A 15,643-nucleotide genomic window follows, 5' to 3' on the forward strand; every position below is an offset into this window, starting at 1 on the left:
TATATTTTTTTTTTTTTTTTTTAGATTTTAAAAAATGTAATTTATTATTGCATGGTATTATTGATATATGTTGGCTAGAATTTGCAGTCCTACAAACAAGCACAGCAAACATGAAATTTGTTAAAAATCTATTTTTAAAATCACAATCACATTGCCATTTTTAATTAGCTTTTTCCGCCCCAAATCGTGCAGCTCTATTTTCTAGTACCTGGTCTCCCACTCTCTTCCCACAAGATTGATCACTACGTTGGAGTGAGAGATCGCTCTTTTGATCGATTCCTTATCCCTTGCATCCCATTCCTGCAAAAGCATCAAAAACATTTTTAGAAAAGAAAAAATCTTTCCATTAAAAAGGTAACTCTTTCTCTGTATATAACACAAATGCTGGTGAGTCCATTTACCGTAAAGATGATCTGGCCCAGATCGCCCATAGGTCTGAGGTACATGAGATCGTACTGGTCACATCGGTGAGGAATCACAACCTGGGAGCCCATACGTCCTAGAACAAACCCGTACAATTTTACAAACCAATGAAACAGCAAAATAAGAGGGATTATACAAAATGCATGTTATTGTTTATTTAGTACTGAACTTACATCTAGAGACATTTGCATTTAGTCCACAGAAAAAATAATCTAATATAATAACTAGGGCCGGGACTCGATTAAAAATTTTAATCTAATTAATTAGAGGCTTTGTAATTAATTAATCGAAATTAATCGCATTTTAATCGCATGTAAATATTTGACCTGAGAACAGTGAGAATTAAGATTTTTACATGGATTTTTAGTATACCATTGAATAATGACTGAATACATAAGCTTAAGCAACAAAATATTGTTTATTTTTGTTCAACCAAGTCCAACAGACCAGTACAATATTGCCATTAAAAGTGTAGCAAGAGGCACGTTCTTTAACGAGTCTTTCATTCCGAGAACTCTGCTCTTGTGTTTGCTTAATTATGCATTTAAACTTTAATGACCAAACCTATCATTATAAATGTTGCTGCACATGGAATATAACGCGGATAACATTTAAAAAATAGTTTTTATCAGGTTACACACTGATTATTTATCACTCAAAGCCCTTTCTCTACCTGTCCGTTGGTCGCGTAAATCCTCCATGTTTGTAGTTTTTTAACACTTTTTATGCGTGTTTGTAGTTCTAATCGAATCCTCGTTCACGGCGCAGTGTGTTGCGGGCAATATAAGCAGTTAAGAGTGTGCATTGATCGTTAAGTAGTAGACCATCCGGGAATCTTTGGAATACTTTTTAAACATACTACGATTTGGGACATACAATACTATTTAGGACGGACGTCTTTGGCTTGTCTGAACGCTAGTTTGTGCTCCAGTATAATCGGTCCGCCGAATCTCATCTAGTGAGAAACGTTCCGCGGTGCAAAACGTATTGCGATTAAAATGCGTTAAAAAATTTTAACGCGTTATTTTTGTGTAATTAATTAATCTAAATTAACGCGTTAAAGTCCCGGCCCTAATAATAACACTTGATTCTTAATATTGTGTTGTTACCTGAATGATCCACAGCTTTTTTCTTTTTTTGTTTAGTGATAGTTGTTCATAAGTCCCTTGTTTGTCCTGAACAGTTAAACTGCCCGCTGCTCTTCAGAAAAATCCTTCAGGTCCTACAAATTCTTTGGTTTTTCAGCATTTTTTGTGTAGTTGAACCCTTTCCAACAATGACTGTATGTTTTTTAGATACATCTTTTCAGACTAAGGACAACTGAGGGACTCATATGCAACTATTACAGAAGGTTACATGTTTCCCAGAGGACAAAATAAGTTAAATTTATCCTAATCTCAAGTTCAAAAAGGCTCTTAATGCATCGTTTTTCCTTCTGGAGCATTTGAACCTTTTGTAATAGTTGCATATGAGTCCCTCAGTTGTCCTCAGTGTGAAAAGATAGATCTCAAGATCATACAGTCATTGTTGGAAAGGGTTTAAACACACAAAAATGCTGAAAAACCCAAGAATTTGTGGGACCCTCTAATTTTGGTATAATTAATATTTTGCAGATTCTACAAGGTGTATGTCAACTTTTGACTTCAATGGATGATATTTTGGCTCACCGAGTCGGTTAACAACATATCTCCCCAGGAAGCCAGTGCCTCCGAAAACTGTCGCAGCTACTCCACTGGAGGACGAGCGGCCTCCTTTTCCTTTGGGCACCACGGCATGATGGATCTTCCTGTGCTGAACCGTCACAGGACCAGCTGCCAGCAACACTGGAGAACAGGTGCCTGATGACAGAAGAAACAAACCATGTAAAAACAAAAATATATCAAGTATGTCTTAATTAAAATATTAAAATAATTTAAGTACATTGACTAAACAGTGTCTTAACCCTATAAAGCCAACTGTGTAATATCTGGTAAATGAATTTCTAAATTCGGGCCATCATTTCATTTGTCAGGCTTTGCAGGGTTAACTGTGGAAAAGGGCAGGACGACTTTCAGAATAACAATATTTAGCATAAAAATATTGCATGTTAAAGGTTGCAGAAGGTATAAAGGAAATGATAAAAGTAGCATTTTAGGTATCTTATGTGCGCTTGTGATGTCTATAAATACTCTCTAGGTATGTTTTGACAGTGTTATGCTGCACCGCACACAGCATACAATGACTGCATTACGTTGAAAATGATAAAACTAAAGTTCTACAATCAAACCGCCCATGTTTATAATTTAAAAAAATACAAAGTAGTATATTTCTAACAACTGTAATATATTGCAACTGTACTAGTGCACAAATGAGGCCTGATGTCTTTAGCCGGGGTCACAAAACACAAGACAACGACTCCGGTTAAACATCATCCAATCGCTTTATCATTCGTCCTGTTAACATTCCCAGCCATGATAGTGTTTTTTTTACAGTCACACTGTTTGTATGGTAAAGTAATCAAACTATGAACTCACCTGAAAGCTTGGGAAGGACACCCGCAGGACGGCAAATCAGGGTGACAGCCGCCATGATTCTGGCCGTCAGCACGGAGGACGGAAGCTTAGCAGGGTCAAACGCAAACCGAAAAACGCGAAAGCTGAAGTTGAGGGAATGGTACGGTAAGAAATTATAGAAAAAGTTTTTTTTTTCTTGTATAACGTTAAGTACTTCGAAGAAGCAAAAACAAAGCTAAAAATATGTTGAAAAAGAAAACTGAAAGCGTCGGTTCGGACGGTAGCCGATATAAAGGATTTTCCCCACATTTTGTACTATCATTACGAGTTGTTTACATGAGATGTAAACCTATAAAAGCGACATAAAATATGTACTAGTTGTTTTGTACTAAACCAACGCAGTATAACTGCCTTGTCTATAACACATAACTGTAATGAAGATAATTCTCCACATGTGAGAGAAAACTAAGCTAAACTAAGCAACAAGCACAAATACACAACATATTCTCCATGTTATTGCTTGTTTATCAGTTAGGGCAACTTTTCAGTTCCAAAAAGCACTATATTTTTGAAGAATATATTATAATATATTGTATATATTATAATAACTAAGTTCAGTTCCAAAAATCACTGTATATCACTATATGATATTATAATAACTAAAAGAGTCTAAATATTACATGTACCAGAATTTCTATATTGTAGTAATTAATAAAAATCCAACTGATAAACATTTAGGCCCGGTTTCACAGACAGGGTTTAGGTTAAGCCAGGATTAGGCCATTGTTCAATTAGGACATTTATGTAGTTTTTAGAAATATTCCTTAGGTAAAAACATTACTGTTGTGCATCTTGAGACAAAACAAAAAATCTGACATATTTTAAGATCAGTCAGTGCAAGTTTCTTTCAGCTGAAACAGCTCAGACTTACATTTTAGTCTAGGACTAGTCTTAAGCCTTGTCTGTGAAACCGGGGGATAAATTCCATTTTGGGCTTAATAAATCAAACTACCAGTCAAAAGTTTTTGAACAGTAAAATTGTAAATGTTTTGTAAATTCTCTTCTGCTCACCAAACCTGCATTTATTTGATCCAAAATACAGCAAAAGCAGTAATATTGTGAAATATGTTTACTATTTAAAATAACTGCTTTCTATTTAAATATATATTTAAAAATGCAATTTATTCCTTTTTATCAAAGCTAAATTTTCAGCATTATTACTCCAGTCTTCAGTGTCACTTGATCTTTCAGAAATAATTCTAATATTCTGATTTGCTTTTCAAGAAACATTTTTTTATTATTATTCAATATTTAAAACAGTTAAGTACATTTTTTACAGAATTCTTTAATAGAAAGATCCAATGACAGCATTTATCTGAAATGAAAAGCTTTTGTAACATTAAACACTATACCATTCAAAAACTTCAGTATAATGTTTTTTTAAGAAAGAAATTATAAAAATGAATACTACTTAGCAAGGATGCTTTGTATTGATCAAAAGTGATGATAAAGACATTTGTAATGTAACAAAATATTTCTATTTCAGATAAATGCTGTTCTTCTGAACTTTCTATTCATCAAAGAAACCTGAAAAAATTCTACTCAGCTGTTTTCAACATAATAATAATAATAAATGTTTTTGAGCAGCAAATCTGAGCTTTGAAATCACAGGAATACAAAAAGGTTTGACGGGTAGTGAATATTGAATAAATAAGTCAAGTCCAGACCAAGTGTTGCATTAAAAAAAATAAAAATAAAATCACATTCAGTACAGTATTACATCTTTATTGTCATAGGTATGACAGTATATTACAGACATTATTCAGGAGACAATTTAAATGATTTCATTCTAATACTGAAAGGCACTATCTAACACCCTTGATCTAAAACTTTCTTTCTAAAACCCCATAAACAAAACTGTCAAGAAAACAAAACGGGAGAGAGATAGCATGTGGTAATAAAAATCTCTTTTTCAGTTACAACAGATAAACAATATAAGAACAAGTAAAACCTTGTCTAATGTTTACAATGACTTGATGGCATCCACACAGGGTGCAATGTATTACCTTAAGAAAGCTATATACAGGAAAATATACTATTACAATCCATAAAAGGTTGTAGTTTAATTCTGTATGAGCATACAATGATCCACTAACTTTACTTTAAACGGCAACATTCTTGAGCTTCCCTCTAAATCTAGATCATAATAATCATAACCATAATCATCAACAACATTATCAGTCATCATCAATACAATCACGCAAGTATCTTGCACATTTTGATGATCTAGTGTGCTTTCCGTCAGATTTAGTCTGAGGATGTGTTTCACAAAAACGTATATGATAAATCTCTTTGGCTCAGTAATTATTGCACCGACAGCTTACTAACTCATAGAAACAATTAAAAAAAATCTGGCAAATGACAAGAAAACACATAAACACTGTTAATCCATGCAGTAATATTGCACAATGAAGCAGCTTTGCTACTCAAGTTTACCTTGAGCTCTATTAATGACATTTCTAAAAGCTTTGATGCTTTGAAAAGAAAAATGAAAAAGCACACTAGACCCAATACACATGCACACAGCATGATGCTCTGCAAAATATGCCAGTGTTACAAACAATCTCATAGTAAGAATCCTTTCAAAATACATCACAAGCACCAAAATGATACCGAATTATTAACTTTACTTAGAAATCAATAAATCGTTTTAATAGTCAAAACACAGACTACAGCTCTTTGACCACTAAACTAATTCCTTAAGACTGGAGAGTGAAGATGTGGTCACACTAGACTATAAATAGAGGTTATTTTACTTTGTGACTTATTCATTATTACAAACTCTAGTGTGACTGCAACTTTACAGACCATGATTAAGAAACTGCTAAAAAAATAAATAATTAGTTTGACTTTTTGTACTTTTTGTCATACAACAAGTCAAACGGTCTAAGCCGCACAATAGGTAAGTCCAGACCAAGCGGCTGAAGTATAAACCAAACGCTATAAAAACATTACTCGTTCATATCTTTGGGGTGTTATACAATAGGAGGGAGAAACTGAGGCTCCTGTCCTTCTGAAGAATCAGTGCTCGAGCCTGAGCCTGTCTGAGGTTTAATGATGATCTGAACGGACCGCTCTCCACTTGTGTCTGACTTGCTTTCTTTGCTCACACTTTTGCCTGAATCCTCATTGTTGTCTTCCTCGGCTGATGCTCCTATAGGACGCAGACGCTCTTCTGATGCCGTCTTGCCTCCTTTGCTTGAAGTTTCACTGACCCTTTTAAGTTTGTCATCAGAAACAGATTTATCAGCTGTCATAAGAAAGATAAAAGATAGAAATTATATTTTGCATAATATAATAAAATGTTACATGAAATGTAATATTAATAAAATATTTAATTTGATGCAAGGATATTTACATAACATAATTATATAACATTTTATTTAATTTTATTTCAGAATTATTAATTAAAAATTCATAAATTTAAGACATTCACATTTTTAAAGCATGACTTGTATATCATTGTCAGTAGTTATAAGCAATCTATTGAAGCTGTTTCCACCACTGTATAAAAATAAAAAAAATTAATTGCAACTTTATCTCACTTCTTTTATCTCACGACATTTTTACCTTGCAATTTCGAGTTTCCTTCTCACAATTCTGACTTTTTTCTCAGAATTGTGAGACATAAACTCACAATTGCAAGAAAAATTCTGAATTGCGAGATAAAAAAAATCATAATTCTGAGAAAAAAAGTCAGAATTGTGAGGAAAGAGTCGAAATTGCAAGATATAAACTCATAATTCTGACTTTTTTTCAGAATTGTGTGATATAAAATCACAGTTGCGAGAAAAAAGTCAGAATTGCGAGAAAAAAGTTGGAATTGTGAGATATAAACTTGCAATATTGACATTTGTTCTCAGAATTGCATGATATAAACTAAGAATTGCAAGAAAAAAGTCAGAATTGCAAGAAAAAAGTCAGAATTGCGAGAAAAAGTTGGAATTGTGAGATATAAACTCACAATTGCAAGAACCATTCTGAACTGCAAGATATAAACTCATAATTCTGAGAAAAAAAGTCAGAATTGCGAGGAAAACGTCAAAGTTGCAAGATATAAACTCATAACTGCGAGAAAAAACTCACAATTCTGAGAAAAAAGTCAGAATTGCGAGATATAAACTTGCAATATTGACTTTTTTTCTCAGAATTGTGAGAAAAAAGTCGGAATAGCGAGATATAAACTCATAATTCTGATTAAAAAAAAGTCAGAATTGTGAGAAAAAAGTCAGAACTGCGAGGAAAGAGTCGAAATTGCAAGATATAAACTCATAATTCTGACTTTTTTTCAGAATTGTGTGATATAAAATCACAATTGCGAGAAAAAAGTCAGAATTGCAAGAAAAAAGTCAGAATTGCGGGATAAAAACTTGCAATATTGACTTTTTTGCTCAGAATTGCATGATATAAACTAAGAATTGCAAGAAAAAAGTCAGAATTGCGAGAAAAAAGTCGGAATAGCGAGATATAAACTCATAATTCTGATTAAAAAAAAGTCAGAATTGTGAGAAAAAAGTCAGAACTGCGAGATATAAACTCATAATTCTGAGAAAAAAATCAGAATTGTGAGAAAAAAGTCGGAACTGCGAGGAAAGAGTCGAAATTGCAAGATATAAACTCATAATTCTGACTTTTTTTCAGAATTGTGTGATATAAAATCACAATTGCGAGAAAAAAGTCAGAATTGCAAGAAAAAAGTCGGAATTGCGGGATAAAAACTTGCAATATTGACGTTTTTTGCTCAGAATTGCATGATATAAACTAAGAATTGCAAGAAAAAAGTCAGAATTGCGAGAAAAAAGTCGGAATAGCGAGATATAAACTCATAATTCTGATAAAAAAAAAAGTCAGAATTGTGAGAAAAAAGTCAGAACTGCGAGATATAAACTCATAATTCTGAGAAAAAAATCAGAATTGTGAGAAAAAAGTCGGAACTGCGAGGAAAGAGTCGAAATTGCAAGATATAAACTCATAATTCTGACTTTTTTTCAGAATTGTGTGATATAAAATCACAATTGCGAGAAAAAAGTCAGAATTGCAAGAAAAAAGTCGGAATTGCGGGATAAAAACTTGCAATATTGACTTTTTTGCTCAGAATTGCATGATATAAACTAAGAATTGCAAGAAAAAAGTCAGAATTGCGAGAAAAAAGTTGGAATTGTGAGATATAAACTCACAATTGCAAGAACCATTCTGAACTGCAAGATATAAACTCATAATTCTGAGAAAAAAAGTCAGAATTGCGAGGAAAACGTCGAAGTTGCAAGATATAAACTCATAACTGCGAGAAAAAAGTCACAATTCTGAGAAAAAAGTCAGAATTGCAAGATATAAACTTGCAATATTTACTTTTTTTCTCAGAATTGTGAGAAAAAAGTCGGAATAGCGAGATATAAACTCATAATTCTGATAAAAAAAAAAGTCAGAATTGTGAGAAAAAAGTCAGAACTGCGGGATAAAAACTTGCAATATTGACTTTTTTGCTCAGAATTGCATGATATAAACTAAGAATTGCAAGAAAAAAGTCAGAATTGCGAGAAAAAAGTTGGAATTGTGAGATATAAACTCACAATTGCAAGAACCATTCTGAACTGCAAGATATAAACTCATAATTCTGAGAAAAAAAGTCAGAATTGCGAGGAAAACGTCGAAGTTGCAAGATATAAACTCATAACTGCGAGAAAAAAGTCACAATTCTGAGAAAAAAGTCAGAATTGCAAGATATAAACTTGCAATATTTACTTTTTTTCTCAGAATTGTGAGAAAAAAGTCGGAATAGCGGGATAAAAACTTGCAATATTGACTTTTTTGCTCAGAATTGCATGATATAAACTAAGAATTGCAAGAAAAAAGTCAGAATTGCGAGAAAAAAGTTGGAATTGTGAGATATAAACTCACAATTGCAAGAACCATTCTGAACTGCAAGATATAAACTCATAATTCTGAGAAAAAAAGTCAGAATTGCGAGGAAAACGTCGAAGTTGCAAGATATAAACTCATAACTGCGAGAAAAAAGTCACAATTCTGAGAAAAAAGTCAGAATTGCAAGATATAAACTTGCAATATTGACTTTTTTTCTCAGAATTGTGAGAAAAAAGTCGGAATAGCGAGATATAAACTCATAATTCTGATTTAAAAAAAAAAGTCAGAATTGTGAGAAAAAAGTCAGAACTGCGAGATATAAACTCATAATTCTGAGAAAAAAATCAGAATTGTGAGAAAAAAGTCGGAACTGCGAGGAAAGAGTCGAAATTGCAAGATATAAACTCATAATACTGACTTTTTTTCAGAATTGTGTGATATAAAATCACAATTGCGAGAAAAAAGTCAGAATTGCAAGAAAAAAGTCGGAATTGCGGGATAAAAACTTGCAATATTGACTTTTTTTCTCAGAATTGCATGATATAAACTAAGAATTGCAAGAAAAAAGTCAGAATTGCGAGAAAAAAGTTGGAATTGTGAGATATAAACTCACAATTGCAAGAAACATTCTGAACTGCGAGATATAAACTCATAATTCTGTGCAAAAATGTCAGAATTGCGAGGAAAAAGTCAGAATTGCGTGAAAAAAGTCACAATTTTGAGAAAAAAGTCAGAATTGCGAGATATAAACTTGCAATATTAACTTTTTTCTCAGAATTGCATGATACAAACTAAGAATTGCAAGAAAAAAGTCAGAATTGCAAGAAAAAAGTTGGAATTGCGAGATATAAACTTACAATAGCAAGAAAAAGAGTCGGAAGTGCATGATATAAACTCAATTTTGGAAAAAAAAAATTTAGAATTGAGAGTAAATAAGACAGAATTGTGACATAAACTCGCAATACTGACTTTTTTACTCAAAATTGCATGATATAAACTCACACTTGCTAGAAAAAAGAATTGTGAGAGAAAAAATTGGAATTGCGAGATACAAATTAGCATTTGTGAGAAAAAAGTTTTAAATCTAGCCATTCTGAGTTTATTTCTTGCCATTCTGACTTTTTTCAGAATTGCATGATATAAACTCACAACTGCGAGAAAAAATTCAGAATTGCAAGAAAAAAGTCGGAATTGTGAGACTTTAACTCGCAATACTGACTTTTTTTTCTCAGAAATTCATTATATAAAACTCACAGTTGCGAGGAAAAAGTCAGAATTTGCGAGAAAAACGTTTGAATCTCGCATTTATGACTTTATTTCTCGCAATTGCGTGTTTATATCCCGCTATTCTGAGGGAAAAAAGTCTGAATTGTGAGTTTATATCTCGCAACTTTGACTTTATAGCTCACAATTGCGTGTTTATATCTCAAAATTCTGAGAATGGAATTTCTCAGAATTGTGAGTTTGTGTAACACAATTCTAAGAAAAAAAGTCAAAATTGCCAGATGTAAACTCGCATTTGCGAGAAAAGTCAGAATTGTGAGATACCTTTTTTATTTTTTATTTAGTGGTGTAAAAGGCCTTCCATGGCAATCATTATTCTACAAGAACATGTTCTGACCCTTGCTTGTCCTGTTTAAAGTTGATTTGCGGTAAGTGAATTCATAATTGTTGTCTATGTCTTTCCGAATAGGCCGAGGTTTAGGATGGAGCTTGTTGAGACGTCCCTCTGTGATCCACTCATGCTGCATCCCTTCATCGGGTGTCATCCGTTTTGTGGGATCCCACCTACAAAAACCCAACGGTACAGGTTAAAAAAGTCTGTTTATGTGTGTTGTGGTGATAATAAATACGAAATCAAATCATTACTTTACTATACATACACAAGGCAACGTCGAATGAAATCGAGAAACTGAGGATCATTGGTCTTCAACACACTGGCGAGATCTTTTGAATTGGGTCGACGTTTCTTTCCTTTGCTGTTGGTGATATTCCTCGGGTTTCCTTTGGAATCTGATCGGAACATTTTAATGTTAAGTTGTTAATCAAAATGAATTAGAATGAACAAAGTCATTTTTATTTAAATGCTATTTGGGTAACACTTTACAGTAAGGTCCTATTAGTTTAAGACTGATTTATTTGTTATAGCATTTAGTCATTGTTAGTTATACAACCGCTTATGTAAGTTTATGTCACCTCAGGCCATTACAAAATTACACCACGACATTAACTAATGTTAACAAATGGATTCTTGTTGTAAAGTGTCACCTTTATTTGTAAGCAATCATGTACTTGGCCATCTTACCAAAAAATAACCTCCGTCTTGATGCAGTTTGAACAAAGTCATTTGGAGGAAGTCCCATAATCTGCAAAAATTATCATTTTCAGCAACCAATGCATTTCAAATAACTATCAAAGAAAGAATCATTAAAGAACACTGAGTTATTTAAATGACTTTTATGCACAGAATGCAAAGACACTTTCAAAGACTCTATTCTATGCTTTTTCATGCAATAACAATAAACTGAGTGAGGGTTTTATGACACTTCTAGCTGTTTTTGCATCTATTTTAAAGCTTTAAAGGGATAGTTCACCCAAAAATGAAATTTCTATCATTAACTACTCACCCTCATGTCGCTCCAAAAACATAAGACCTTCGTTCATCTTCACAAAGTAAGATATTTTGATGAAGCTTTCTGACCCTGCATAGACAGCAATGCAACTGACACGTTCATCGGAAAGGTAGTGAGGACACAGTTAAAATAGTCCTCTCCTGAAAGGACATTGAAGACTGACACGGAAGAGAAGAAATTGTTGAATAAAGTCGTTATTTTAGTTTTCTTTGCACACAAAAAGTAGCTTTATAACGTTATGGTTGAACTACTAACATCACATGGACTATTTTAATGATGTCCTTACTACCTTTCTAGGCTATGAACATGTCAGTTGCGTTGCTGTCTATGCAGGGTGAGAAAGCTCTCAGATTTCATCAAAAATATCTTAATTTGTGTTCCGAAGATGAACAAAGGTGTTACAAGTTTGGAATGTCATGGTTTCAAAGAAGTAAGTAAGTCATGAACGGAAATAATTCTTTGACTGCTAACACAGTCTCTCACCTCCATGATACAGGCGATCTGCTCCACTTCACTCTCTCCTGGGAAGAGGGGATAGCCAGTGTACAGCTCTGCTAAAATGCAGCCCAGACTCCACATGTCTATTGCCATGCTGTACGGATGGCCCAGAATCACCTCTGGTGAGCGGTAGAAGCGGCTCTGAATGTAAGTGTACACTGTAGATGAGAATACAAGTGGTCTGTTAGAGCTACATGGATTTAACAATGACACTTCAGTAGAATGAATTAGCTTATTGGATAGCACTAAATTAATTGGTTCACAATTGCTGGGTCATAGGTCAGTTTTAATTGAAGGGGGAAATGGTGCTAAATGCAAATGATAAAATGCTGCTAAAATCATGCTTCGTTAGGACAGCAAAAATACTTCTCAAATCTATGTCAATGGTGTCTAATCAACCAGTTGCAGAATATGGTGTAAATGACACAATCAGAATAAATGTATGACGCCTACCTCTCTGTTGCTCATAGCAGCTTGATCCAAAGTCAACCACTTTGATGTTTCCGTGTCCCTTCTGGGAGAGGAGAATATTCTCCTATCAAGACAAAAAATAAAGGATTACAGTTGTTTTGTCACATTAGTCATTTCACTGGTGAACACATTTATATATTTCAATTAAAAACATCTAAAGGAGTTATCCACATGAATGTCCAAGCTGCTGTTTTTCAAACTTTGAAAGTGAATGGTGACCATGGCTGGCCCTTATCCACTTTCATTCTATGGTCAAAAAGTAGATTGTAAATTTTTTGAGGAAAAAAGTCCAAAGTACGGCAAAAACACTTTACTTTTTCAAATAACTGTTTTCTATTTAAATATATTTTCAAATGTAATTTGTTCCTGTGATTTCAAAGCTGAATTTTTAGCATCATTACTTCAGTCACACGATCCTTCAGAAATCATTCTAATATTTTGATTTGCTGCTACAAAAACATTATTATGTTGTAAACAGCTGAGAAGATTTTTTTTCAGGATTCTGTGATGAATAGTAGGTTCAGAAGAACATATTTTTTCTAAAATAGAAATCTTTTGTAACATTATAAATGTCTTTATCATCACTTTTGATCAATTTAAAGCATCCTTGTTCAATTAAAGTATTAATTTCTATCATTTCTTTCCAAAAAAAAAATATTATACTGACTCCAAGCTATGAAATGATATAGTGTATAAAATCTTTCTATTTCAGATAAATGCTGATCTTTGGATCTTTTATTAATTAAATTATCTTGAAAAAATCTACTCAACTGTTTTAAATATTGACATTAATAACAATTAATAATAATAAAATGTTTCGTAAAGGACCATGTGACCCTGAAGAATAGAGTTATAAGGCTAAAAATTTAGGTTTGATCACAGGAATAAACATTTTTTTTTATATATTCAAATAGAAAGCAGTTATTTTAAATAGTAAAAATATTTCACAATATTACTGCTTTTGAAATAAATATAATTCTTTAAAAACATTAAAATCTTACTACTCAAGAACATTTGACTGGTATTATATATATATATATATATATATATATATATATATATATATATATATATATATAAATGTAGTGTATATATAATTAATATTTAATTAGTAATTAATTAATAAAGTGATTAATAATTAATTGCTGTTTTACATAATAATATAGATTTTAATGTTTTAAAACCCTTAGAGATCGGATGCTCACCAACACTGCATTTATTTGAACAAAAAATACAGTACAACAGTTATATCGTGAAATATTATTACAATTTAAACCAGTTTATTTAAAATATAATTTATTCGTCTGATGTCAAAGCAGAAATCATTCTAATATGCTCATTTGCAGTTTAAGAAGCATTTCTTATAATCAATATTAACAAACAGCTGTGCTGCTTAATATTTTTATAGAAACTTAGATTTTTTTTAGGGTTCTTTGATGAATAGAAAGTCCAAAGGAACAGCATTTATTTGAAAGTGAAATCTTTTACAACATTATAAATATGTCTTCATTGTTACTTTTAATTAATTCAGTGCATGCTTGATGAATAAAAGTATTAATTTTGTTTTAAAAAATCTGACCCCAAACATTTAAACACTATATTTTCTATATATAGTGCATTACATTTAATTTTTTGGTTCTAAGACAACATCAAACTCGCACAGTTTTTTTAATTTAGCTTTTAATTTTGGGATGATTCATTTCACACTTTAAAAGACTTCAGTTTACCGGTTTAAGGTCACAGTGGATGATCTTCTCTTTGTGCAGCATCTGGAGGCACTTGAGCAGCGCGTGTGCAAAACGCCGAATCAACCCCAGACTGAAGCCCTGGAAGTTGTTCTTCTTAATAAGCTCGTAGAGGTTCGCTCTGTATGGAGACAAGAGGTAAAATTAACATCTATCTATCTATGTTCCAGGATGATGTTAAAGGCTAAAACCTTGTGAAGTATGTATGGCAGTATGCCATTTATCTAAATGCCTCTAGAGGGCAGCACAGCCATTTCTGGCACTACCTCGCACTGAAACTTGGTACAAACACATCCTTTGTCACTCAACAACCTCCTGTCTTTAAGCACGTCCATAAAACGAAATCTCACTATTAGTCTGTGTTAACCGCTAAGCATTATGCTAAAGAGCCCTTTGAGAGGGAACCCATGAAAGTCATTATCTTTGGCAGTAGAGAGGCCTAAAACAGCAGCTGTGAACAGCCTAATGTAATCGGAGACTTCACACCATGAGTGGGCAAGGAAAGAGATAGGGGCCTAATCAAGGCATTAACTAAAGGATTCTGTGACCGTAACCGAAGACGGCCAGGACGCATCTGATGTCCTCTAAAGGTCAGGCTGCCAGAGATGAAGCTGCTTTTCCTGCAAAGCGTCTTAATTGATCACTTTAGCCAAAGCCCTAAAGGTCTTCAGCGGGAAACTCTCACTTCACACCTAAATATGGCCACTGTTGGGACAAACCACCACCCCAGGCGATAAATCACAACTAATGTGACATCGAACTAATGAATCATAACTAATATGAGGATCTGAAAAAAAAAAAATAATAATTTGTCAACATGAAATCAAAATGGACTAATAAAAATAACTTATTAAATAAATGTAATTAATTAAAAAATTTTAATTAATTGTACATATTTTAAATGGAATATCCAGTTTCACACATAAATATGGTCGTTAAATAGATTTATATTCAGTTTAAATAGATGTCTATAATAAGCTGTAGTTACAGGGAAGTATTCTATTTAAGTCCAGTACGTGACTGCTGTGTTTAACGTGTTACTATACAGGTTTAATAGTGTAAATTAAAATAGATTATGTCCATCTAAATGATTCCAGTATTTTCCACTCACCCCAGCAGCTCGAAGGAGATGCACAGGTGGTTGCGAAAGTAAAAGTACTCCTTCATGTGAATGACATTGTGGCAGTTATCTCTGTCTCTTCTCCGCACGGCATCTAGGATTTTCAGCTCTACAAGAGCCTGATGATGGAACCTGAAGGTCAAAAGAAAAATAACTTAGCAATTAATATTAACTTGCAAATATTATTACCATTTTTCCTAACATTAGTGTTTCTACATTGAAACTGCATATGGTTTCCATAAAGTTTAGTCTATGGCAAACATTTTAGAAGTTAATGCTATGTCTACATTATTCCACACTAGTGTTTTCAAGCATTTTCTAAAAGTTTCTCATTAATAT

General features: G+C 32.9%; 2 protein-coding genes across 7 annotated transcripts in view; both read right to left on the minus strand.

Annotated features, from left to right (window-relative positions):
• ndufa9a (NADH:ubiquinone oxidoreductase subunit A9a) overlaps window positions 1–3,018 on the minus strand; it is a 5,069-nt gene extending 2,051 nt beyond the window's left edge. Inside the window, exons 1-4 of the mRNA XM_073831619.1 lie at window positions 2,937–3,018; window positions 2,091–2,261; window positions 402–499; window positions 209–300 (exon numbers count right to left, since the gene is read on the minus strand). Coding sequence (XP_073687720.1) covers window positions 209–300; window positions 402–499; window positions 2,091–2,261; window positions 2,937–2,991 — 416 coding nt within the window. The 5' untranslated portion in view covers window positions 2,992–3,018. The remainder of the gene's footprint in view (window positions 1–208; window positions 301–401; window positions 500–2,090; window positions 2,262–2,936) is intronic.
• Window positions 3,019–4,684: 1,666 nt separating this feature from the next.
• dyrk4 (dual-specificity tyrosine-(Y)-phosphorylation regulated kinase 4) overlaps window positions 4,685–15,643 on the minus strand; it is a 49,650-nt gene continuing 38,691 nt past the window's right edge. For all 6 annotated transcript variants that reach the window (XM_073832051.1, XM_073832050.1, XM_073832047.1 and 3 more), the window contains 8 exons: window positions 15,296–15,436; window positions 14,167–14,305; window positions 12,422–12,503; window positions 11,954–12,126; window positions 11,143–11,203; window positions 10,721–10,850; window positions 10,459–10,625; window positions 4,685–6,225 (listed from right to left, as the gene is read on the minus strand). In XM_073832051.1, coding sequence (XP_073688152.1) covers window positions 5,951–6,225; window positions 10,459–10,625; window positions 10,721–10,850; window positions 11,143–11,203; window positions 11,954–12,126; window positions 12,422–12,503; window positions 14,167–14,305; window positions 15,296–15,436 — 1,168 coding nt within the window. In that variant the 3' untranslated portion in view covers window positions 4,685–5,950. The remainder of the gene's footprint in view (window positions 6,226–10,458; window positions 10,626–10,720; window positions 10,851–11,142; window positions 11,204–11,953; window positions 12,127–12,421; window positions 12,504–14,166; window positions 14,306–15,295; window positions 15,437–15,643) is intronic.

This window comes from Garra rufa, chromosome 25 (genome assembly GCF_049309525.1).
Source record: "Garra rufa chromosome 25, GarRuf1.0, whole genome shotgun sequence".
Lineage (NCBI taxonomy): Eukaryota > Metazoa > Chordata > Actinopteri > Cypriniformes > Cyprinidae > Garra > Garra rufa.